This window comes from Strigops habroptila, chromosome 6, assembly GCF_004027225.2.
Source record: "Strigops habroptila isolate Jane chromosome 6, bStrHab1.2.pri, whole genome shotgun sequence".
Taxonomy (NCBI): Eukaryota; Metazoa; Chordata; class Aves; order Psittaciformes; family Psittacidae; genus Strigops; species Strigops habroptila.
The window spans coordinates 27641589-27669350 of record NC_044282.2 but is presented as its reverse complement, the minus strand read 5'-3'; the positions used below and the strand labels follow the sequence as shown (position 1 = coordinate 27669350).

At 38.5% G+C, this 27762-nt stretch overlaps 1 protein-coding gene across 4 annotated transcripts in view; it reads right to left on the bottom strand.

The window, feature by feature from the left end:
* Positions 1-203: 203 nt before the first annotated feature.
* Positions 204-27762, bottom strand: part of UBE3D (ubiquitin protein ligase E3D) — an 84783-nt gene continuing 57224 nt past the window's right edge. The window contains exons 10-11 of one of the 4 annotated variants that reach the window (XR_003991799.1): positions 2446-2633; positions 204-1860 (exon numbers count right to left, since the gene is read on the bottom strand). Coding sequence is in view for 3 of the 4 variants with exons in the window: in XM_030489259.1 (XP_030345119.1) it covers positions 2607-2633 (27 nt within the window). In the remaining variant the exon portion in view is untranslated. Of the gene's footprint in view, positions 2634-14213; positions 14336-27762 lie in introns of those variants that run through there. The other 3 variants (XM_030489259.1, XM_030489260.1, XM_030489261.1) reach the window with 3 other exon arrangements.

Sequence of the window (27762 nt, the reverse complement as noted above, 5' to 3'; positions counted from 1 at the left end):
CTGAACCTGAAAAGCATAAATACTCTCTGACTTAAGATTTCTCCATACATGCAAACCCATAACAGGGTTCATTTAAATAGATTGGAAAATATTTTAAAGTTGGAGTATTTCTGTGTGATACAAATGTCTTCCATCTGCAAACTGCTCAGTCAAATTCTGGAAAGCTGAAACTGTCACAGAAATCAAGCAGAACAAACAGTAAACTGATTTAGAAAAAATATTTTATTCATAAAATGGCTAAACATTGGTGCCTAGACAAAATATCTTGAGGCTAGATAATTGAGTCCATGAATACAAAACTCAGAATGTTTTTGTTCTTCCTTCAATATTGACAACTAAAATAACAACAGAAAGTAAGATGATACCCAGACTGTGTGCTAGGAGGTCTCAGCTACTTGCCTTTGGATGTGTAAGACCTAGAGAAGGTCTCTAACACTTTGCAGGGTCACTTCCTACATTGCGATCATTTAATGAGCAAAAGGCATGTTAACTTCCCTTGAAATTCAGGAATTTTCAAAGATTCCTGAATATTCCATCCAGAATCCATTCTCCCAAAATACAGCTGTTTTTCCAATAAGGTAGCATCTTTTTATTTTGAGTTTAAAGATGGACTTTGAAAAAGTCAGCCTACATAAACAGGCTCTTTCCTTTGGGTTTTTTTTTTTTTCTTTTTCCTTCTTTAATCTGCTTGGATACCTTTTTATGCTCATTTTGAGAACATGAGAATTGTCACACTAGGTCAGATGTGCCATTCCGGTACCTGACTGATTTGCCAAGAGCAGTTGTTTAAGAAAAACTGCAGATAAGCAAAGCAGATATGCAATACAACCCTGGAAGGATGAGGAGTCCAAGAGAGATGGTTGATATTAAAGGACCACCACCTTGTAGATCCAGAGCAGTCCACCCCAATAAGAAGGAATTGAGACAAAAATGCCAGGAGGCATCTTTTCTGCTCTTTAGCCTATGCACTTACACAATAGTGTTCCTCTGGACAAAGGAGGGCAAAAATTGCTGTCCACTAAGTGAGCAATCAACTCCGAAACCAAAGATGGTCACACAGAAATGCACTGTTGCTGCCATGGAAGGCAACTGAGCATCCACAAGAGAGAACGACAATTTAGAGTAGCTCTATTGACTTGATACAAGTATTTTTCACCTCCAGCAGTTTCTGCAAGGCCAGCCTTCACACACGTGCTTTTTTCTGAAGTTGAAGGAATAATTATTCCAAGTAACCATAAAACTTTGATTCTCCAAAACATTATTGATTTAAAAGAATTCTGCAGGAGGTGTAGGAATACAGAAACTCTCTTCATTCTCACTCAAGTAGGAAGGTAAACCCTAATTTGGAAACAATATATATGATAAACATACGTCTGACAAAAACCAGATTTTATGTTTTAACACTGAACCTCTAACTTTAGTAGCGCAAAGAAAGTAAAGAATTTACATTACTGTCTATGACGTTAAATATATTTAAATCTCTCTTTGCTACCAGTTGTGAATTTTCCTAATGACATACAGGTCACTACCAAACACTGTCTGATAAAGGTAGTACTAAGATAATTTCTTTTTGGTATGGAAGAGATCATAACAGTCATCCCAGCTGCATATGACAGGAGTGAAAGGTAAGTGTCTCTCAGAACGACATATAAGAATGTACTGGATGTGAAAGTTAAGACTGTTTTTGGTTTTGAAACACATCCAGATATGAAGAATAACATACCACACCCCCATTTTGTTTGTTATCACCAGTGGATTTGTTTCTAGAAGTCACACCATTGGAAGTTATCTGCTGAAAATGAATTTGAGAATAGTTTTCCACACAGGTATCTGTGTTCTTCACATCTTCAAAAAGGCAACCTGTAAAAGGAAGCAAAACCAACAACGTGATTAGTCTCAACACTGCAGGTAAAACAAAGATGTTTCATTGCAGTAACTGAAATCACATATTATAATCATCTCACTTAAAAAACCAAAACAAAACACACTAACATAATGAGAGAGCAGATGCTATGTTTGAGAGCAGTGTTACTTTCCCACCACTTTTCTACCTAATATGTCTCCTAAAAATCCCAAGATTACTCTTTTTGCTCAAGCACTACACTGGTTGCTGAACTATGTATCAAAACCTTATTTTTTTCCAGAATAACAAAGCACAAGTTGTTCATCTTGTCTAACTTAAAATGCTATCTGATACTATTTTGAAACTAGCTTAGATTAACTCTTTGATATATTCCCTGTTTTGCCTGAATATTAGCTTATTTGAACAATGCTGTCGCTGTAAGTGAAATCCTTATTCCAAAGTCAGGATGAAAAGTCCTGATGAAAAGTCCAAAACCATAAAGAAAAAATGCCTTACATTTTAAAATGAGTAGGAACCAAAAAACCTACCCTAGGGGAGAAGACAAATGCTTGTATATGATCAGAAGACAGCAAATGACGTACCTCTTCTTTTCAGTGCACTAAGTGGACTGTCATGTCTAATAGCTATTTAGAGGGAAGGTGATCTATCAAATACAAGAGACCTGTAGGATTTCTGGTGTCCCAACTCATTTGTTCTTGGTCAGATGCATGTATCAATTTCTCCTGTATGGTTTTATTTTTGTTTAGCCTTCTTTAGAACCTGCAGGATACTAACGCAGAAAGTTAAGTAAGCTGACTAGAAACACAATCACATGTCCAGATTCTCATTTGCCAAAGAGATTACTTCAGATATTCAATCTTCTGAAAATATAACCTGCTTCTCCTACCCCATTAAAAACACACAAGAAAAAACATACACTTCCTCTTTTTTCTCTCCAAGACTTTTCAACAGTCACTTAAGTGACAATTCAAATTACCATCAGTTACCACTTTGGATTTTCAGAGCTGACCCTCAATCACCGCTCTACTTGATACTGTGACTAAAGAATGCATGAAGCATGATCAGCCAGAAGGAATTGAATTAAAGCATAAAATATCAAGGAGTGTTCAGAACAGGGGGCAAAACAGAGTGAAAACATTTATTTTGGATCCTATGCCCAAAGAATCTTCAAGAGAGAGTTACGTCTGCTATAGAGGATGTAAAAAATTAAGCAAATTTTAACATATCTAAGAGGCTTCTCAGAAAAATATTCATACAAGAGATTCATGTGTAAAATAGCATGACCATGAGGCACGAATGGGACATGACAAGTGCAGTTCTTGGTTAAGAATGGAAAAAATCAAGTGATCTTACTTCCTGAACATCTCTTTTGCTTCTCCAGCACTAACAGTGGTAACCTATTAGGAAGCTGCAACGTTACTACATGGAAGGGTTTGTAACAGATAAGATGACTGAGATCCCCAAAAGCTTCCACATTTCTGAACCATTCTTTCCTTCTTCCAAATGGAACTAAAATTCAGAAACAAGAATTTTCATGTAGGGCATAAATTTTTAGAAACACCTATAGGCAAAGCTGGCCAGCAAATAGCTGGCTGGCCAGGCTAGAAGTCTGCCTGCTTTCCCATGAAAATCTCATCACACTGACATATTCCCACTGAGTGTTTTCATTCAGCTCAACCAGCATTTTCCAAAAGTAAGTTGCTACATCAAACGCATTTCTGTCAGCTCAACCAAGGGGTGTTTTAAAAGCTAGAGACTACTCATCATGTAGGGAAATTTGTCCGCTAGGCCAAAGACTCCCACCCTCAAAGACATAAAATGAAAGGAAAATCAATATGCCTGTCACCTTTCTCATGATTTAGTCACTCAGATGAATAGAGACAGATACATAATTAATAGCAAATGAAAATCTTACAGAAGAGTCACAAGTAACAGAGGCTAGGGATCAAATCCTGGCAGCAATGAAGTCAAAGACAAAACTAACATTGACTATAACAAGGTCAGAAATTTGTCCTTGTGTTGCAAAGAAGAAAAAACAAAATAAAGAAAAGCAATAACCATCTCAATACACAAGATCCAAAATTTTAAGCAGATTTTCCTACCTGAGATTGCAGGCTCCTTTGATACACAGTTTTGAGGTGTCACTGGAGTGGATATATTTGTTTAATTTGACTACATGCTATATTATATAATGCATGAAATACACTTCTTCACTCCTTTGAGAGGATTATTTGTAATATAATGTTTTCCTAGACTGCTAGGCTCCCCTACTGCCCAGTAAATTAAAAAACATCAAAAGGAATAATTTATCAGTGTCTATATTTGTATTTACTACCAATGTGAATGAAAAGAATACATTACATCATCTCTGCAATTGACATACCCAACAAAAAAGAGACAACACATGGAAATCATAAGCTGTTCAAAAGCCACATGTAACACTCGAAGATGTTTGAGAAGAAAACTAAACTACTTACTAAGTTCCACCTTATCCAAAGTTCAATATGAAGCATACATAATATTTATTTATCATAACTGTTACTGCAGATGCTCTTGGATCTCAGCCCAGCAGTAAACAGTATGTTCTACATAATACATGAATTACTATAGGCTGGGAAAGTGGGACTAAGTCGTTCTCTCCCTTAAACAGGAGAGATTTAAGTTAGATATGAAGAAGAAATTCTTTACTGTGAGGGTGGTACAGGTATTGTGAGACACTGGCACTGGTTGCCCAGAGAAGCTGTGGCTGCCCCATCCCTGGCAGTGTTCAAGGCCAGGTTGGACGGGGCTTGGAGCAACCTGGTCTAGTGGAAGGTGTCCCTGCTCATGGCAGGGGGCTTGGAACTAGATCTTTTCCAGGTCCTCTCCAACCCTAAACATTCTATGACATTAGGGTGTTTTCTCTGTAAAATAGACAACTTTTGGCCTCTTCAGGTCTGGTAACAACTCTTTCAGCAAAGTCTGCAAAGCCAGTATTTCACAGCACTTTGAAAGAAAAATAATGTGGTGAACAGCTATCTGATCTACAAACTAAGGTTTATCACTAAATTTAGAATGAAAGTAAGTTCTGTAATCAGTTTATTCAAGGATTTTTATTGACCTTACCTCAGCATGTTGTCCCCTTTTTAAAGCACTCAGGATAGCTAATATTAATCCATTGTTAAAAACTGATTTTTGTATTCTAGCATCCTTACTCTATGACAGGAGACCCTGTTTTTTCATTTTCTCTCAATTATTTCTGAAGATGAGATAATCTTCTTCTATCTGAGAGCATCAAGTGAATCTCAACACTCCACCCCATTAGTTTCCACAGAGCCAGAAGCTGCTAAGATCTCCAGAAAATGAACAAACATAAAGTCCCCACTTTCTAGAATTTTAAGAGATATCAATAGAGAGAGAGCAGCAGAGCACCACAGACATACAAATGATGTATCTTACAAAACCACTTTTTCTGTAAACAATAAAGCAGCAATAATTTTGTTAAACACTTTTGCAGCCGGGTTAAGAAATCCAGGCTGTGCTCTCCTGGCCTTCCCAGAGAAAAGGGAAAATGCAAGATGTCAAACTGTTAAGCATCCTAGAGACGATATAGGAATGGTACTGAGGATTAAGAGAAGCATTCTGATTGAGAGTGTACTCATGTCATCAAGCTTTGCAACAGGTCATCCAGACAAGCTGTGCAATGTTCATCTATCTGTCTTTTGCATATTCCAAACCTGACTGGAGACTGCCTGGGGCATCTGGCTCTGGATGACCCTGCTTGAGCAGTGGGGTTGGATGGGGCAGTCGCCAGAAGTGCCCTCCAGTCTCAGCCACTCTATGACTTTGTAATGATTTTGTACATACACACACAGAGGTGAGTGAAACAGCAGTACTAAGCTTGTGGAAACTCTTCTAGCATGAGCTACAAAAACAGAGGCTGGCAATATTCTTTCCTCAATAGGGAGAAGGTAGTTATGGGGTTATAGGTTTCAGTCTTTCTGAAACTTTCTTGTAATATTTTATTTTACAGAGTGTTGGTTTATATTGGACATAAGAAAGAATTATTTTATTATGAGGTTGGTGAGACACTGGCACAAGTTGCCAGGCACTGTTCAAGGCCAGGTTGGATGGGGCTTTGAGCAACCTGGTCTAGTGGAAGGTGTCCCTACTCATGGCAGGGGGATTGGAACTACATGATCTTTAAGGTCCCTTCCAACCCAACCCATTCTACGGTTCTGTGTGTGTGGTTCTGTGGTTTCATCAAACTGTGCTTCAAAGCATTTGCCTGGCTTCATACAAAAAAAAAAAAATCTTGCAGAAAACAGCAGGGTAAGGACATTTCCTACTGAATTAAGCATCCAGTCACAGAGTCAAACACAGAGGAGGAACAGGTGAAAGAAAAAAGTTGTAATTTCAGAAAATATGTTAAAAGCTATGGAGACCTAAATGAACTCGAAAGATAAAAGGAGGTGGTTCCAGATGGCAGAAGCTGCTGTAAAGAAATCTTTTCTACCCAAGGAGTACCACTGGGTGAGCGGGCAGAGTGGATGGCTGCTGTAAGAGCAGCAGAAGCATGACTAGAGGCATCTAAACAATATATTTTAAAGAAATGCAATCTGCAAATCCAGTGCACACAATCCGTCTTGTGGAGCTGACAACACACAGAGGAAACGCAGCACTAAGAAAAAATTATTTTCTCAGCTAAGCAAAAGAAAAGCAGTTCAATCTTTCAATCAGCTGCAAGAACTAGAAAAGAAGCCAGATCCTTATTTCTACAAAACAGGAAAACAACCTGTACGCCAAAAGATGCATTCCCATACTCTAACACAAACTTTTAAACTGTTCTTATGTTTGCATTCTCTTTGAAGGAGAACAAGTGAATCGTGCAAAAATAAAGATCTCTGTGTATGTCTCTCAAAGCTGAGGACACAGAATTTCTAATACCTACATCTCTCCAAAGAGTTAAACAAAAGTAGGTAGAAGATATACTACAGATTTTTTCTTCAGTATTAGAGAGGGAATTGTACTTCTGTTTACTTGTGCGTAATTATAGAGGAAAATAGTGGGTTGAAAGTAGTTACATATGCTTCAGTTTCAGCAGAAGAAAATGAACCTACTAAACCTACGAATGCCTTCTGAAATATGACTGCCCTGGATTTGCTTTTCCATTACAAAACAACAAAACTCCACCACCAGTCTCAAAACTGAAACTTAAATACATAAAAGACATTTTATTGTTGCCTTCTTTGAAGATTAGACCAACTTTTAAACACTACCACATACACTTCATTGTATTTTACATTGTGTTTTAGAAGAACACAACTTACACAGCTATCTTAAATCATACCTACTGCAAACAGACATTCTGTACGTAAAGAAATACCCATGCTTTAATCCTGCATGCGTGCTAATGTGAAATCAGGCATGACTGAATGACTGCAGAGAAAACATTGATTATATGCCAATAAGGCTGCAGCCTACAATCAACATAAAATGTTGTATTCATTTCCACTCCTGGCTAACAGGTAAACAAGCAATGCCATGCCATCCGTGTACACACAAAGAGAATAACCTCCACCAAAAGACATGGACAGCTGTGGAGAGACCTCTGCTTCTAGAGCCAGCTGCGCTGGTGAAAGAATTAACCTCACAGGCTCAACAGTATCCCTCTGCACAAGTTACTGTTCCTCTCTCCCCACAAAACATCATTGCAAGCATTCTACCTAGTGTCTGGTGAAATCAGACCGATATGCTGAACTCTGGTCTGCGCTACCTGGGTTGATTTATCCTAGAAACGAGAAACGGAGGACTCGCACAAACAAGGGAAGAGACTAAACTCTGGTGGAAACAAGAGTGAAAAGCTGAGAATAGTGTTTTTTTCCATATATACAGCTGGATTTGGAAGATAATGTTTACTCATCGCTCAGGCCAAAGTCAAATTCACATAGATTCGTACTGCCACAAAAGCTATGGCTAGTGCTCAGTCTTATGGTTTAAGCCTTAATAATTACAGCTAGTACAACTGCTAGGTGGTTGGAATTATAGTGCAATCAAGATGTCCTGTACACAGTATACACCTCTACCTTGAAAAAAGAATCAGAGAAAGTGAGCAACCTGATCCAGTTGAACATGTCCCTGATCACTGCAGGGGGGTGGATTAGACGATCTTTAAAGGTCCTTTTCAACCCAAACCATTCTATGATTCTATGAGTCTATATAAACACGTTTGTGTGAGTATAACTGAGCCACCATCTATACCTCCACCCCACCCTGTATTTAACAATGCACTGGTACAACCACAGCAACAATGTGCAATAACACCCAGAGAAAAGGCCATAGTCCTGCCTGATACATTTCACGCTCCTGTAGAACAAAGACAGATCAAGGAGTCGGAGGATTAAAACATCTGCATCATGTCGAGGTCTGTCTCCATAGAGCTCTATAAATATCTAATTTCTGATGAACTCCACTTGAAGTCTGGTGTTCCCACAGCTGCTGATGAGGGATGAAGGAGCCAAGGAAAACTGCCTTTTCTGAGGGGCAGCAGTGCTCTTCCCATTACTGCACCACCACCAGAAGCAGCAACGTCTCATAGCTGTTATCATCACCGTTACCATGTGGATTAGCAACTATTGGCACACATTACAACTTAAGAGTTCGCCTGCCTACCCATACTGCACAGTTTACACATTTGCTCTCACCTAACAATCTGGGACCAAGTCCGCCGATGCACAAATAACCTGTTCCAGAAATACGTTTTGGCACCAGCGTGAATGAACGGACACAAAGCAGATGGCATGAGATGAGCAGAGACGTGAGAGAACATTAACTGCTATATTTACACTCGCTCCCACCGAATCCACAGACCCATAAAAAAGCAGCTACCTTTTCCAGACTGAATGCTACCAAGCTGTTGCATATTACCCCTACACCTCTGAGGCTGCTTCTGGGAAGTGCAAAGGCATTTTTAGAGGAAATTGGAGAGTAAGGCAGCATACTTACTACTAGAAGAATGAAAGGAGCCAGAGATGTCCCTACCTTGAAGGTGTATGATTTACTTGCCCTAGATGGCCTCGTGGTAGCCTGCAAACTCCCTGGCTGGAGGAACCACCAGCCTGTGCTCATAGCAGCAGAACTTCACGCCACTAGGTTGGCAAGTCTTAAATACTTTACTATGGAAAGCAATTTCAAACAAAAACATGATTAGATGAATATGAGTCATTTGAAAAGATCACTAAAAAACTCTACAATACTACAGGTTGACTGAACAGATACAATCAGACAAGCCAACTTTCAAATATTTAATTAAGTAAGAAGCTACAATCCATGGTCAGTATAAAAGCCTTCTTGACTACCACTATTGTGCTTGAACCCCAGTGGAGATAGAAACTAAACCATATCCAGAATACTCTCACATCCAAGCACGGCAGCACTGTGCTGGACAGGACGATGTGGTGATGGCAATAACGAAGTCAACAGAAGCACAAATTGTGGAACTATGTTATCCTGACAAGCTAACCCCCTCCAAATTGGGTTATTATCCATATTGGGAATATTATCCAAATTGGAAATAAGAATATGTGGAATGGCAACTTTGCAATTTGACCCACTAACCCCTAAGGAGCTGGGTGTGGAGGAAAGCACATTTTGTGAAGGAAAGACTCCTACCTCACTCAGTCCATAGAAGGACAAAGTAATTTTTTAGCATATGTAACTGCAAGGAATTTCCCATCTCAAAGAGAAGTTGTTTCAAGCAGCAATAAGTCTTACAGGAAACATATTTTTTGGTCAGTGCTAGACTACCACAGCAGCAGAGAAACACAGGTGGCAATGAAAGCTGGGGAGAACTAGTCTTCAGTAGACCTATCATCTAAACAGCCAAATTCCTCAGTACTTTTAGGAGAAGGCCAGGGAAAGGCAAGTCCTCTCCTGTACAATGCAAAAGGTGCTGTACCTCTGTGAGCTTTCCATTCTTCATTGCAGGAAGAAACTAATTAGGAGAACATTACTCTGATAAATCACTTTAGTCTTCTGCTCAAGCTGGGGAAGATATAAAATATAACCAAAACAACAAAGAAGAATTAGATTCCTTTCATTCAATTGCTAGTGGAATTAATTGTAAGCAAAGCAAGGACTTATTTTTTAACTATGATTTCTTAATCTGGTAATGCCCTGTCAGGATTAACAAAATAAACCTATAAATCTATACGAAACAAATCTATAAATCACCATGCATTCTTTCAACTAATCCTTCCTAAAAGTATTAATTTCTTATAAGAATGAAGCTGGATTTGAAATGTAATGGAGATACATGAGAAAAAGCAAGAGATTCCTCCGAAGTCTCAGGCTGCGCACATGCACTGCAAGCTGTCTCTTTGCTAATGTAACAGTTGCATGCTGCAGCTTGCAAAAGCTTTAGAGGGAAAACTATAAGCAGCTGCAAAAAAGGTAGAAAATAAATCTCTGCATGCTTTTATTTATTATGAAGGCAAACGTTTTTTGTTTGGGGTTTTATTTATTTATTTTAGATCAAGTAGTTCTTTGTGTGAAACAAGGAAAAGGTTTTTTGGGTTGGTTTTTTTGGGGGTTTTCTTTGGGTTTGGGTTTTTTTTTTTTTGTCAGGTTAAGTTGAGAATGCTATTAATCTTTTGTTTCTCTACCTCTAGATACTAGAAGCCTCAAAACTTCATGTCTTTACCTTGTCTTTTTGCCAAGCCTTTCTCATTAGCCTATACTACTTTTCTTTCCACTGCATTAAGTTACTTCTTGTGGTGCCCATCATGAAGACAGGCACAGAAACAGCAGTATTATTTACCTTTGGTAGTCTTAAATACAGTTTCTCTCTTGAATGCAAACCACGGTGGGGAATGGAACTTACTTCTAATGTTGGATTGCAATTACTGATCCAAAGCAAACCAGGCTACAAAACCCACAGAATTTAGGGATTTCTTAGTCAACATTAGATGATGTTTGGTTTTTACTGTAGTAATTACCATGCCAAACATCATACTAATCAAGCAATCTGAGCAGCACATATTTTTCTGCATCAAGTGGTTTTAAACTGCCGAAGAAAACACATTTATTTAAGCACATACATGTATGGGGCAGTTGGGAGACACACATTAACCTAAAACAAACAAGGCATGGCGAGCTGCTGTGTCAACTTACAGCAAGCTTGCTGCATCCCAAAGCTAGAGACATATGAAGAAATTAATCACTGGCACACCAAACTGGAATATATGATATGGCTCCTATAAACTTCCTAGCCTTGCTGAAAGGTGTTACACAAGGCTGAATTAGCGAGGGTTGTGTTTGCCACCCTTCCAAAGACCTGCACTCCAACGCACAGATTGCCGTTTCACACTTTCACACACACAGCCTGCTGTCACGGCAGGATTTACTCCAGGCCAATTTCCTCAAAGTCATGTCAGTCTAATGCTCTGTTGTGTTTCTGCAGTTCTTGTACCACTAGACTTCTTTGCACTCTTGGGAATCTGTTTTAACTCACCAGCATCAACAATACCCAGGCATGGCTGTGTCTTCCCCAGAAAGGGAAAGGAGTGACACACTGCTTCTGCTGTAGTATGCAGCAATTGCACCTCTTCAGTATTTCAGCAATGTATTTCAATATCTCAATCTCAATGTATCTCAGCAATGAGGAAAAGAATGAAAAAAGCCCTGAAAAAAGGCACTATGAATAGTCTGATGTCTTTTAAAAGAAAGGTCTAAATAGAAAGATATATGGATTTATTTTGTTGATTACGAAGCAAGTAAATTGTACGTAATTCTAGAGGGAATAAATAGGGCCAACTAAACCGCAACATAATTTCTCTTCAACAGTACCATCAAATCACCTCTCTCAAAAGTAAGCTGATAAGGTATTGTGTATGTCAGGCGTAAGACTGAGAATAGTCAGCACACTATGCACTTCTTTCTTTGATGAGATGCTGGCTTAAACAGATGTGTGATGTTCTGGCCATTTGCATGGTCTCAATTAGATGCTCTTTGGTGGTATTCTCTGCAATGTGATTTAGGAAGTGTTCTATCTCAGCAAAATACCCCGTTACTGTATTCCAACCCTACTATAACTTAAAGAAAGGGAAGCACTGACAAATGAGAGAGAAGCACTGGGTGTAGGTCTTTACTGCACAATAACACACACAGCCGGATTCTAAGCTGGCAAACATCTCCTTCCTTCCTTTTCTTCTCCTTTCCCTTGAGCGATGATGTCCTGTAGCGAACTCTAAAACAGGAAGGTGACTTTCAGGTACTACATCATGGAAACCAGGAAAATGAATAATATAGTCTTCTATTACCAGCTTATTTTTCCAGCTCAAATGATCCCTTCACTGTAAACTAATACTTTTTCTACTATTTCCTAATATTGAACCATTCACCACATTAACTCAAATTTTCTTTTTCCTATATTTAACCACTACCTCTAATATTTTTCTCCTCACACCAATCAGCCCTTCTCCCATAAACCCACACAATACACCCACAGTCAGGGTTTACCTCCAGCCTATGCTATGGCTCATACACTACAGCAGGAGACAAAGTCTGCAAGCAGTCTTGCTCAAACTGTTTCCCCAGGAAAAGCAAGATTACTACAAAAATAATTATCTGTTCCCCAGCTGCAGCAGCAGGTAAAAATCTGCAAGCCAAAATCCTCTTCAGGGCCTGGCTGGACATACCTGTTTCTTGCTTGTATTTCCTGTCTTTTTAATCTCTCCTCCCTCTGCCCTTAATAAGAGAAAAAATAGCAAGCTAAGATTATTTTAAATTTTGAAGCAACATGGTGGAAAGCCAAAGAGAACAAGGAACTGAACTGGAAACATAAGGACAAAGGAGGAAAAAACAGTATCTCTTGTTAAAAACTGGAGTGTAGACATGCATCTGCACTAAATAAAAGATAAGTAATTGGTGTGGTATATTCTAAAGGCTATTTTACAAGTACCAACTAAAAAAATTATTTGGGTTTCCTTCATGATCTCCACAACTCTCAGTTTAATAGCAATACAGTTATCTGCAGGATTTAGCACTGGCAAGACACCAAAGCTATTAGATATTAATGTTGTAGGTCAACGCACTTTTGAATTTTAATTTAATAAAAGTTAATCCTTCTCTCTTTGTCCAAATTCAGGTGCCTGTTAAGAGTGTGTTTGAGGCCACTCATAAGACAACCTTCTCATCTCTTACACCAAGACCCTATAGAAAAACCATCGGATGGGTAAAACTCACAGGAGAAACTATGGAGCAGCACCAGAGGTCACCTGCTTTGCCTTCAAACTGACTGTCAGGAAAAGCTATATTAAAAACAATTGTGGTAAAGTACTTTAAAAACAAGAAGGCAACAGTGAAACAAGCCAACCACTTCTGGTTAATACTTTACCTGCTAGCGGGCTGGTGGGAGTTTCACTTTATTTTTGCTTTTGTCTCCAAACTGTGTTTCATTTATATATAAAATCTGCCCAAACCTGAAAGCTAAGAAATGGTCTATTACCTTAATTTCCCACAATGTTTAGAGCTAGAGATGCCACAGAAACCAGTACACGGATGTAAACTGGGTGTCTAAGAGTCTCCCTTAACAAATGCAACACAAGCAGACTGCACCATGACATCATGTTGAAATTGCTGGGATATATTGTCACATACGCAATGTTGCCACAGTGTAAGACACAGCCATTTCCATATCCAATTCCAAATGCACCAGGCCCAAATGCTACCTGAAGTACCATTTGAAATACCAAGACAATGTGGGGAGGGGGCAAAGGGAGCATGACATAGAATGGATGCATTAGAGGACAACAGAAATAAATGACATCTTTTAATGAGAGGTATTTGGTTATGTGTTCACATTTACATGCAATTAATATGGTCCAAACAGGCTATCTACCATAACTCAAAAGAAAGAGAGGCAGAGGAGATTAAAGGATAATGTGGCACTGTTAAATAACACTTTGAAACTAGATAGTTTGAACAGGTGCCTTCATTGGGTTGTCTTTTGAAAACTTTGTGGAAAAAAAGTAAGTTTGAAAAATTAGCTGCCTAAATGCTCTCTCTGCTTCCTGGCAGTTAAAACTGGAATGAGAATAAATACCTCCCTGCATGAGGTATGAGGATTAATTTGTTTGTGTATATAAATGGGTATTTAAGTATCAACTACTATTTTATTTTTAACACCTTATTGGGACTACTGCGTTCCTACCTGAGTTCTGCTTTTGGCAAGAGATTAGGATTGAGTCAAAATGGGAACAGGTGTTTGGAAGATGATATGGCTGTAATAAAAGCACTAACCAAGATGGTGAAGGGAAAAATAATTTAAATATGAAATAGAGAGACACCTAAAAGAAAACACAAAATCACAACAACTAAGGGATATTTAGGAAAATGTCTTTGCCTGCTGTGATTCATTCCCAGGGGGACACAGTCTGAGCAGGGCTGTCCTTTGGTCCCAGGTCCTTCAGTTCTTGTGCAACCTCATGACGCCTGTTAAAAGGCCAGGCATTCAGTAAACAACAATTTCACTACTTAATGCTGGCTGGGTAATAAAACATTTTCAAAGCTTCAAAATGGTGTAGGAGTTTAAGGCCTAAATTACATCAGGTATTTTTACAGTGTGGATTTCTGGCCTCTAGGACCTTACAGCCATTACTAGGTCAAACTGATTTTTATTTCTAGGGATTAAGCACATTCTTTTGCCAGCTGCAGCCAGAAGAAAAGCTGAAACCATCCATTTCAAGGCTCAAACTCATGAAAACAGATGTTTTCCTGGTAAAAGGAGCAGTTACTGACCTTGAAGCTTCATAACAAAATACAATATTCACCATTTTTTGACTATTTTTCTCTCAACAATAAGACAATTGAAGATAAAAGCTTTCAAGTGGTTTTTTTCTTTGAAAGCAGACTGTGCTCAAGCCCCAATCCTGCAAGTTAAACCTGTCCACATCAAGATGTACTATTATTTCACACAATAGTAAAAGCAAATAAAACAAAGAATTTTAAACCCAAATGTTTATGGGGGGAAAAGTGTTGCAAGATGTATGGAGTTTATTATTGCTTTATTTATGGCCATAGTCCACTATGGTTTCTTATGAAAGTAGAACATAATGTACAAAATTAAAAAAATTCAACTACAGAGATACAGGCAAGACTGTGTGGTCCTCAGCTCTGGTTGACTCTCAAAAGTCAGAAATTAGACTGAGGATACATTAAGAAACTAAAATGGTTGTATAGACTATATTGAAGTCCCTTATATCTTTCACTATGAAAAAGCTTTCCTGTGGTGTGTGGAACAACTGACTGAAGAATGTAGCAATGCAATTTCTGCATCCTAGGTGTCTGTTTTGCTGATATTATATGATTTTTGTATTTTGAGAAGATTTAATACAATTATCTTAGACTTCAGTACATTTAAGGTGTATTCTTTCTAATTATTTCTTGTCCGTAGTCACCCATGAGAGAATTAGCCTATCAAATTAGCAAGATGGTAAGGAAGGTTTTAAAATGACTGATGACAGAGGATTATTTCTTTGAAAACAACACTGAAGAAAACAATTTTGATCTGAGACAAATTCACACATCCTTTTGATTCTAGTGACTTCATCAACAACAACATGGTTATTCAGAAGCTGAACTTCGCCCTGTATCATCGATTCTGCACACACATTCGAACAGCTCTGAGCAGCTCTATTTAACTAAGGAGGCAATTATTCATGTGGTGAAGTGCTTATGGGAATCAAATCTAGACTCATAAATGGCTTATGGATTCCTGCCCCTGACAGGCATCAGACAACTCTAAATACTTATCGGGACAGAATTGAAAAATTTTAATGAATGCATTAGTTAATGATCACTTCTGAAGCCACTCGAAGAAAATGAATTTGCCTTCCAAAAGGAAGGGTTGCACAAGGAGCCAAAGAGATTTTAAGACAGAGCTTGACTAATTGATGATATATGACATATTATCTGCAATAGCAGGGGACTAAATTTAATGAAACACAAGAGTTCCATGTGGTCCTGGCTACAAACCATACCAATTACTGCAAGTCTATGGGGTAAAAAGTGATCACAAAATCTAGGAAAAACATCTGACAGCACACAATCCAGAACTAAACCCTTTCTAAAAGTGTCTTTTAATCAGATTCCTATCCCAGCTTGTCAACAGAGCAGCAACAGTGGGAAATGCAAATTAAAGTTCTGCAAGCAGAGCTCAGACGGACTCCACTCTCTCTGGCACCAGGACAGTAATCTCCACTGCAGGGGCAGGACTGACTTTTTGAGACAATGACCTTTTACTTACCCTAGCACCACCAGAAGATTCTGAATCTCGGAACCCTGACATCCTTCCTCTCAGTAAACCATCAACATCAAACAGGGAAAAAAACCCCAAACATAGGCATATAATAATTCAAAACCAAACCCCTCATTCCAAGCACAGCCTTTTTTTTCTTTCCAAATGAAATGTCAAAGATATACAAAGACCCTAGCAGCCTTCACTAATGTATTTCCCCAGAGAAGTATGCGTTTCTTTGGTGGCAGATTAAACAATAAGCTAATGTTCTTGCAAACTTCTCTCCCTGCTGTGCTGGCACAGCTACATAGTCACTGGATAACTCACAAGGAACAGAGGGAAGAGACAAGGTGACATGAACAAGAGACCAGGGGAGACGAAAGAACTACCTTAAACCAGATAAAATACGTTGTTGCTGAATATAAAACTACTGTCCTTGATAGTCCAGCAATGAGAGCTAACGTACAAGCCATTAAAATGGTCAAAATAAAGCTATAGGCAATGTCATGTGAATGAACACTGAACAAACACGGTATCAAAATATCTGGAAATATACTCTGAATATACTGCTGAAATATACAGCATGTCCTGTGGACAGTTTTTCATGTCATTCAGCCTTATCCAAAGAAATCACATAAGCAATACAGAAGGCAGCTTTCTCTGTTATATCATATTCCGTTATCTTTGGAAGTCATTTTCATGTCTGATTTATCATGGAAAATATAAGTAAATGATCCTATTGTCTTTCCCAACCTCCAAGTGACACTGCCTAGAAATCTCAGACCTTTGCTCTTTCCAAAGGTCTCAGATACTTCCTCTAACCCGTGATGAAGAGTTCACACACTTCAAAATATGAAATGTGAAAAAAGAAAAGCAAACAGAGAAACCTCAGGCATTTACATGCATTCAATAGAAACCACCAAACTCATCTCCTGAGAAAACCCTCAGAGGGTTGGATTTATGAAGTTGAGTGCAGATTCAGCTATGCAATGATGCACCCTCTCTTCTTCCATCACTCTTACTTATCTACTTCACTTCAAATAAGAACATAACAGCTCTGAAATTGAGGGCTGTCTGTCCATCATCTACCACAGCATACACTTGCACTGTGATGAAAACAAAAGCCTCAACAAGAAAGAAATTACTGTAACAGCCATCTCCCTTCACAGACAATTTATGTAGTTCACAAACAAACTACTCGTCTAGTATTCATCTTCTGCAGCCTCTCTTTCCCGTCAATTTTTGCCATGCTTTGATTTAAATTTGCAAATAATCTCCTTGGATCATGCACCGTGCTTTTAATTTTTCAGCCAAGCACTATGCACAGCTTTTGTCTATAATAGTAACAGATTGTCCAAGGACACACACAATGAGTCATGGAAAGAGTCAGGATTTCCTGGCTCTTAATCTAATGCTCAGACAAGGCCTCTCATGTTTCCAATTTTCAGGGGCTGGCAGGTGGGAGAAAGAGAAGAGAAAGAACAGAAAAAAAATGATGGAGAGAGACTTTTTTAGATAAGCAAAATACACAACCAGAAAAAACCTGCACAAGCTCTTTCCCTTCTCAGTTTCAGATGGCTGATTTACCAGTAATCGCAAAATCTGCTGAAGAGCTTAAATCTGGTTTTAAAAATTTGTAATGCATAGAACAGAGGGAAAATCTTAACAGGCAGCAAAAAGACATAAAAATTTGATGTTTCTTAAAGCAGAAACAAAATAAACAGTTTGCTCAACAATCCTGGAAACAGAAGAGAAAGGAATTTATATGCTCTCAGGGCAAGGGGACATGGGAAGCTTGTGCCCATAGGGGAAGGTGTACAGCAGCACTAGCATATGCCCACCACAGAAATGTGAAAAAATCTGGGGATTGTGAACATACAAGTAGGTGACATGAATCAACTCTCACTTGAACACACATCAAAAACACTCTGTGTGTTACACTAGCCTATTTAACTCAGAAAGCCTATTCCCTCAAGACCACCTATAATTAGCAAGAAATGAGGAACATTCATGAGATAAATACAGATCATGCAGAGGAGATGTATCGGCAGCCTGAAAATAGTTAATATCCATCCTAATAATGCCAACTACTCCAAAAGACTACGCAACAGTTTACAAGACTCATAATAGCAGCCTTCCAATATATGAAGGGGGCCTACGAGGATGCTGGAGATGGACTCTTCATCAGGGATTGCAGCAACAGGACAAGGAGTAATGGGTTCAAACTTTAACAGGGGAAGTTTAGGTTAGATACAAGGAAGAAGCTCTTTACTGTGAGGGTGGTGAGGCACTGGAACAGGTTGCCCAAGGAAGTTGTGAATGCTCCATCCCTGGCAGTGTTCAAGGCCAGGTTGGACAGAGTCTGGGGCGACATGGTCTAGGGTGTCCCTGCCCATGGCAAGGGGGTTGGAACTAGATGATCTTAAGGTCCTTTCCAACCCTAACTATTCTATGATTCTATGTCACAAAGGAGCAGGAAAATAATTTTTCACCCCCACAAAAGTAGGCCACCCATCATATTTTGAAAACGGATGCAAACAAAAACCCCCCATATTGATTTTGAGACAAGTTGTACTCATTTATCACTGCAAAGCACAACTCGCACGTGGGCTTTGGCAGCACTCTGGCTAACTGGCTGAAATGAGACCCATTTCAAAATAAAATAGATGTTAAAACACTGTTGCCAGTAAAAGACATTAACTGCATCTACACGTATATGCACAGATGTCTGCGATATGAACAGCAAACTTTCAGCAGAGGATGAGAACCAAGTGAGCCAGGAGGTGGTTCTTTCAGATTTTCAATGAGGCACAAAGCAGTAAGTAGCACAGCATTAGCCTCTACGTTGCCAGGGGCCCTCCTGACAAAGGACACAGAAAGGCCAAGTTACTCAGTGCCCTCTTTGCCTCAGTCTTCACATGTATGACCAGCCTGCAGGAATCATAGGCCCCTGAGACCAGTTGGCAAGTCTGGATGAAGATGACTTCACCTTGGTGAAGGAGGACTAGGTTATGGAGCACTTTAAAGTGGACATATATCTGCATCAGGAAAAGTGTTGCTAGCAAGTTGAGGGAAGTGATTTTTCACCTTAACTCAGCATTGGTATGGTCACATTTGGAGTGCTGGGTCCAGGTCTGGGTTCCCCAGTAAAAGAAAGATATGCTGAAGCAAGGTAAGGGCTAAGAAGGGGCCACAGAGATGATTAAGGGAATCTAGCATCTTTCATGTGAAGAGAGGCTGAGAACTGGGACGGTTCAGCCTGGAGAAGAGAAGGTTGAGGGAGATCGCATCAGTATGTATAAACTTGATGGGAGGGAATGAAAATGAGAGAGACAGACTCTTCCCAGCAGTGTCCACTAACAGGACAAGAGGCAATGAGCACAAATTAAAGAGCATGTAATTCCTTCCAAACACAATAAAATACTTTTTTACAGTGAGGATGGTAAAACACTGGCACAGGTTGCCCACGGAGGTTGTGGAGTCTCTCCTCATCCTCAGAGATGTTTAAAACCTAACTGGACATGGTCCCAGGCAACCTGCTCTAGCTGACTGTGCTTTAGCATGGGGCTGGACTAGATGATTTCCAGAGGTCACTTCCAAAGTCAATGCCTCTGTGACTCTGTAAATATATTTTTGTTGCACACATTTATGAAGTGAACAAACTCATTTACAAAGATTGGTCCTTAAGGCATCCTTCAAGACAAACCGTTTCCTGTTTTGTAAAACCTCCAAATTGGACTTTTCCACTCCACTCCACTCTTTTTTGGACGATTTAGATGCAGTGCAAATTTCACAGTTTTCTCCCTAAGCTTCCTTTTATATATCAACTTCTTTATTCACTTGAAAGACACTTTAGTCAAATACTGGACAGAAAATACTTCTGAATTAAACATTATCTTGCAGTTTTGGTTGACATGCCCTCTCCTCCCCTCCTTCTTCACACCCTCTTTTCTTTATATTACAATGTAGTATGAATCTGTCCTTCAGCTCATAACTCTATGCAATCCGTGTTATTCTTTTATTTTCTTTTTCTTTTTTTTTAGTTTCTTTTTTTCCCCCTCTTTTTCTTTGGCTTTTTTCCAGCCATTGAATACTTTCCAGTTTCAGATGAAAATAACAATTAGGTTCTATTGCTATGAGACCTTTTCTTGTACTGACGAAAATCTTATTATTCAAAACAAAGCTAACACAATTTCTTTAACAATGAGATTCTCATGTTCATTTTTTATCTTCCTTTTAGAAAATATTAATGACCGTCAAGGAGAATCAATTTTCTGGCTTCTTTCTTTCTATTCTTTTTCTTATTTTTTAAATCCAATTTTACCACCAAGGACAAGTATATATGAACAAATTATACACTGGAGTCATAGCTCCCTTGAGCTATCATACTGGATTGTTGAAGTATAATTATTATAGTACATTGGTTTGCTCTAAGACTTCCGAAATACTGTTTAAAACTCCTTCCTTAGAGCAAGGCCACTAAAAAACTATGCTGTTAAAACCTAATTACCTGCACTATAAAAAAAACCCCCTAGCACTTCACAAAATTCAATGAATGAAAAATAGCAAAAGTTAGTAGAAATGTAGACAGACAACAACCAAGAACATAGTTAAAAATGTGCAAGATCGGAAGTTGAGGATCACAGCATGAACTTAAGTATGAAATAACCTGAAGCTGCTCAAAATTTTATCAGCTTTATAAGATAAACATCAAGAACTAGCAAAGACTGAAGTGAGGCACTAAACATTCCTGCATGAAAACTTCTAATTCAATTGTGAAGATTACACTGCTTGAGCAGGCAGGTTGGACTAGATGAGCCCCAGTGGTCCCTTCCAACCTCAACCATTCTATGATTCTGTGATTTTTCACACTACATGTATTTTATTCACAGTCACAGATACATGTCCACCCTGCATTACACAAAATCCAAGTAAAGAAAAAAAATGTTTTGCACTTTTCCTTTTCTTTTATTTCTCTGGCTAATCTTCTCTTCCCAACTAAAAAACACAAACAAAGCCTGCTGAAAAGACAGACAGACTGAAAGACAGAAGGAAAGAAAAGCACAGGCCTTGAACACCAGGACTGAAATCAAATTAGTTAACTGCAAGAAGCATGAAGCATTAATGAAACAGAAATAGAGAATTTTCCCCTTATGAGGAACATTTATTCAGTGTTAATTAAATCCTTTTATTCAAAATCTATACCTACTCAAGCGTAAAAATATTACACCATATCAATAACTGCAGAGTGTAAGCAAGTACTACACTATAAGCATCATTTTCCCCATCTGGTGGAGTGAAGCCTTTAAACATTCATACTGTTTGAAGTCTTCAAAGAAATGACAAAAAGTAACAGAAAACCCTCTGCATGAACCAACAGTCACAGCTACTAGTTCACTTGCCTAACGAGTAGCTATCAGAGACTAGCTCCAAGCATTTGCTTGCAAAGTTCACATGCAATAGTGCTAACGAGGAACCTTCAGAGAACTTTTCTGCAATAATTATTTCTCTACAATATATCCAGCTGGCTGGTTTATTCATTTGCAGTCCAGTTCTGCACCACTGAAGCCAAAGAGAGTTTTGACATTAACTTCAATAGGTTCAGGTCCTTGCCTACAATGTTGAGCTATCATCACAAAAGCCTCAGGTGCATTTCTGTAATACGACACAAACTAATTAAAGCAAAGCTGAAACTAAGGGACCATCTCTAGCATTTTTAAACTTACAAGATGACAAACAGGCTCCTAAATCTTCAGGTGGACACCCTAAATAGATTGCTTAACTTTCAAACCCACCAATATTTTTTCATTTAAATGAGAACTCCAGGTAATCCAAAGTACTGGCAATTTTGATTGGAATGGTCAAAAATGGACTGGCAAGACACTTTTGCATAAGCAGAGCAGCGTGTGAGACTAAGATAATGCCTTTACAGGAAATTCTTTTTCCTGTCACTTGCATCTTCTTCAAGATGATTCCCTGCTGTAAAAACATATGATGTGTTGTTTTGAGAATTGCTTTGGAAGATTAAATAAGGCACTCAGCTGTTTTGTAAATTATGTGAATGTAGGTTGGGGAAGGAGTATAATCCAACAGTGACATTTTCAGGTGTAAGCATCTGCACTTTGTAACTAGTATCAGTACTGTTGTAAAAGAGCCACACTTCTGAATCATTTTGTATTAGGAACGCATGCTTTGCCTTGACATTCCTGTCTGACATGAAATGACTAGCTAATAAGTGTCACCAGGGTTTTCTTCAGCTTCTGAGCTGTACTTAATATGTAAACAGTATCTATCTCACTTCTGACAGTTCATTTTAACTAAATCACAGGAGCACAGTAATTTCCAGGTGGAATTTGAGCTCTGCTTCACCTAAATCTGGTGGTGTTGAATGCTAGAGGCCTCAGAAGATGGTCCAAAAACCAGGCAAATGGGATAATGGCCTCCTCCCAGACGCCTCATGTGGGAGTGGCTTAAAATAACATAGAACAAGATTCAGTAGGTCTTTCAAAATTGATGTTACCATTAAGCCATATAGCTCAGCATTTCTTATTTGCATACTTCAAAATCCCATTTAATTTCAAATCTTCTCAAATTTTGGCCTCAGCAGAATCCTAGCTCCTCCTAAGAGAGTTCAGAGCAGCAGTGCACTGCTGGAGCAGTGGAGTAATTCTCCAGTTCCAGCTCTTGAATAGCATCAGCACATAGGCAGAGAAAACTGAAATTCGTATTTACTTATATGGTTAAATTTCAATCCCTGAGGATTTATTAGCTATAACACGGGATGTCACAAGATTTAAGCTTACCTGTTCTTGAATTTCTTCTCAAAGAATTCTAGGTTGAACATTTCAGACTGAAAAAAAATCTTAAGCTTGCTCACTAGTACTAGGATTAAGTCCAGATTTTAGAAAGAACAATACATGAGAGGGCAAAACCGTATAGAAAAGTGGAAGAGGCAAGTAAAAGCTTACAGAAGAGAATACAGTTAAGTTATACAGACAGTATTTTGTCACATTCTAAATATCACCTTAAAATAGAGAAAGCAGCCACTTAATGGAATATATCCCCAGGATACTAACTCAACTAGTCACTAGCTACCGCTCTATAAAAATACACTGAAAATGCATTTCCTTTCTGTGTAAGCAGAGAATGTAACCTGAAATATGAAGGTTTCTGCGTGTTCAGCAGATTTTTCCTTTTTTTTTACAAAAGCAACCAAGAAGTAAAGTTGATTCTACTTTGCTACAAAGAAGGATATAAAGCCCTATTATTCTCCACCCAGTCTCAGTTTTTCCACCTTACCTGAAAAGAAGCATATGCAATTAGATAACTGTAAGTACTAGAAGTTAGTTTCTAACCAGTGAAAAGGTGTAAGAGATTTACAGGGCTATCTCCTCATAAATGGTATAGAATTAAGTAAAATTAAGTAAATTAAAGTAAAAAGTAAATTGGTATCTAATAGAAATGAGAACGTAACATAGAAACTTATCAGGGCGGAAAACCCAGAGATCCAGAGATCAACAGAGAGGAAAACAAGACAGTCCTAGAATTTAATTTCTGAAAATCTGGCAGATGATGAATGGAATAGACTTTGTATGAAAACATGAAATAACGAGTAAGCAGCGGGCTCTCTGGTGAGTTAAGAAAGGAATACATTAGCTGGTCACCCCCCATTATGAAATGACAGTCTTTTTTTAATTTTGTGGGACAACTACAAATGAAAATAGAAAATGTGCCGAGGACTGGAGCATCAAGAGCAAGAAAAACTTCCATTTAAAAGCGAATTATACAGGCAAATAGTTATTGATAAGAATCAGAACTAGGGCCAGTCACAGAAATGAGAACATCTGAAGAGTACAATGCTCAGTCATTTTCAGGATCATATTTAGGAACACTAGGCATTCTGGAAGAACCTGGAAATGGACTGTTCAGCCAAAACAGTCAGTAAGATTAAAATAACATCTTCACTTGTACAAGTTTGCAGGCAAGATCCTTTTTCATGTAGCCAAGGTGCTTAATACTCCTTTTTCTTCTATTTTCCTTATAAAATTCAAGCTCACTAAAAGCAATAGAAGGAATACAGCTCCCTGATCTATTTCAGCAATTCACAATGCCACAGCTCACAAAAATAATGAAGTCTGGAAAATGGCATTTTAAAACAGTCTCTTTCTCTATACACTATGCTTCTAAGTTTATGTTAGCGATATGGGAATAATATCTTTATATTTTTTTCCATAAGGCAGAATCACTTCCTATTTTACTTGTCAAGCTGCCGGGAGACAGATAAAGAAACATTAAACAGAATGCCTGGCGAAAATCCAAACAGCAATCACATTCTGCCCACCCAACACTCGCTGTGATCTCACTCGGCTACGGCATCTTCCGATTCCTGCAAGTTTTTCTATATATTGTTAATATATTGCATATACTAACCTGGTTGCCAGGTTTCACCTCAAGGCATAACAGCTTTCTGTTGAAGGCTAAATGGTCACCTTATTTTGGTAGGTTGTGTTAGTGCTTACATGACCTTTTGCCCTTCTCTTTCTTCTTCCTGTAGCAGTATTCCAAATCCTATTTTAGCAGCACTATAAAATGTATACACTGAGATACCTCCTCACACACCCACGTGTAGAACAGTTTCCTTTAATTCAAAAGTAGTGGAACTATAGTACAAATATTCATACAAGTGATCATTTTTAATGGTCAAAGCAGCAAGCAACTTAGAGACGATGGAAATAATCCTGCCCTTATAGTCAGTCAGAACTGTGCTGCTGTCTGTCAACGGGAACAGCATCACCTATTGCAAGAGTAGCTGGTCCACCTTATGTTTTACACTTCCCTTCAGGTCTTTCCCTGCCTCTGGGCAGACAGTAATCTGACCTGTTTCCCCATGTAGTGTTTCTGTCTATTCTAGCTTTCCTAAAATCCAAACCTAAAGTTTTCTTCCTTAACAAGAGCTTTCAAGCACTAACATTTGCCATCAGCCATTTCCCTCACAGATCAAACACCTATGATTTAAGCACAGAGATTTAGAGCACACTGCTCTCTTCCCTGACATCGCCACAGAATGATGAACTTCTATTTCTAAGGGAAGGCAAATTGTATGTTTCTCACTGGAGGCATTACTGACGACTTCACCAAAAGATCCATTCCAGACTCCTTTTCAACTGACAATAAAAAAAGGAGAACTTAACAACCCTCTTCCTTTTCATCCACCCTGTACTTTATCATAGTCAAGTCATCGATTCAATTATTATGCTCTGGCTTTGCAGACTTCTGTATATTTGTCCATTTGTCTCCTTGAAGGCGTCGTTACTGCTTCCAACTCTTTAACACATAACACTCTTGAGATGCTCTGAGTGTCTTGGCAAGCTGCCATATCTGCTAATACAATGCTAGAATTCAGTGACATCCTCCTTTAGAATCCCTCAAAATTTTGCAGTCCATGATAACATCATACCTATTCCAGCCTACAGCTGAAATCCAATAGGGTTGAATCCATCCATTTTTAAACCACCTGTAAACCTAAGAAGCACCCTTACAAATACATTTTTTTTTCTGCAGAGCTTTCTGGACTTCATAAGTAGCTTCAAAGCTTCCATACAGACTCTTAATGGAAATAAACAGCATCATAGCTTGCTTTCCATAGCAACACCCATTCATAAAGCACACAGCATAACAACAGAAACCTTAATGAAAAATTTCCATTATAGAATCATTGATATCCAATGACTCAGTATTATTTTCAAAGAGACATCTAGCTTTATGCAGCTGATTGATAACCAGATTTATGCACCTTGTTGGCTCGGAGGTTGAAACTTGCTCCTTACATAAGTCAATCTATTATTTATGACCTAGACAGAGCTAAGTCTAACTTAGAGAAGCAAAGATTTTGGAGGGAAGCAGCCCTAAAGAGATAAATTACCTAAAAACCATTTTGAACATGTACAGTATTATTTGGTTATGCAAAAGGCTAAATATTTCTTCTGTTACTCCGTCATAGAAGGCAGCAGCCTTCAGTTAATAAACAGAAATATATGTTCTAAAAGTGTATCAGGCCTCCCTTAAGACTCTTCTTTATGTATATATTCAGGTACATAAAACATGGGTTTTTGTCTGGTCTCTTTCCATAACAGACTCACAGCGTGGTGCCTGTTGATAAAGAATGCAAACTCTCAGTTTGTGTTTAATAGCACATTACGGACACAAGTACTGGATAATTAGGATGTAACAGCTACACTTTTAGATTTCAAAATTACTTAGGAAAAGCAGAATGTTCACAATAGAAGCAAACAGGAAATAAAATGAGTGGCATCAATCAGGCATTTTCATTCCTAATTAGTTCTGTCTTCACCTCTTTCAAGTGGTTAATAACATGGACTACACCAGACTATCTAAACTGGATTTCTGCAAACAATTGCAAATTCACGTTTTAATGGTAAATGACTGCTTTGGTAGCAGGGGTGGCTTCTGTGAGAAGCTGCTGGAAGTTTTCCCTATATCTGATGGAGCCAATGCCAAATGGCTCCCAGACAGACACACCACTGGCCAAGGCTGAGACCATCAGCAACGGTGGTAGCGCCCCTGTGGTAACATACTTAAGAAGGGGAAAAAACTGCTGTGCAACAGCTGCCAGGAAAGAGAAGTGAGAATATGTGAGAGAAATAGCTCTGCAGACACCAAGGTCAGTGCAGAAGGAGGGGAGGAGGTGCTCCAGGCGCCAGAGCAGAGATTCCCCTGAAGACCATGGTGCAGCCCATGGTGAGTCAGGCTGTGCCCCTGCAGCCCATGGAGGTCCATGGTGGGACAGATATCCACCTGCAGCCCATGGAGGACCCCACATCAGAGCAGGGGGATGCCCAGAGGAGGATGTGACACCATGGGAAACTTAAGAAAGTTTATGCTGAATCAGTAGTATGAAACATTTTTAGCACAGGTTCAACAAAGACTTAAAAATATTAATTGTAATTCAATAAAAAATAATTATTCCAATTCTTGAAGGCTCACGAGGAATCTTACAGGTCTTTTCCAACCTAAATGACTCTATGATTCTATGATTCTGTAAGTGGATAGTCTCGTTGTTCAAGAAATACAACAAACCACTCTAGAGATACTTTTAAAACAAGATAGCTTACAGTGAACACCAAGATAACCTGAATGGCATAATAAAAATCCAACTTAATATAGGACAATTAAGTAGCAGACAAGAAAAATAAGAAAATCTCTTAACTGAACCTAGACACATCTATCATTCTGCAAAGAAGTATTTAGGTTTGCCTTTGAAACACTAACCCTTTTATTATCATTTGCTCTTCTCAGCATTTGTTCAATATAATTTCATTTTTTTTCCAAATTATTCTGCAGTGTTTGAATAGTTTTATTATGCATTTTTGTAAATGCAGACTAACAAAAACAAGACCTCAAAATATACACGTTACAACTTCTTTTATTTTAAAGTCGACGAAATATTTGTATGCATAGTTTAGAAAACTACAACTGATTTCTTATATAAGGCTTGCGTACTTATTTCTTATGTAATATAAATTGTTTGAAATCAAACAAAAAATTCCACATAATTATCACAATAAACCAGAAAATTAATCCATCCTATATCATCCTGGCAACC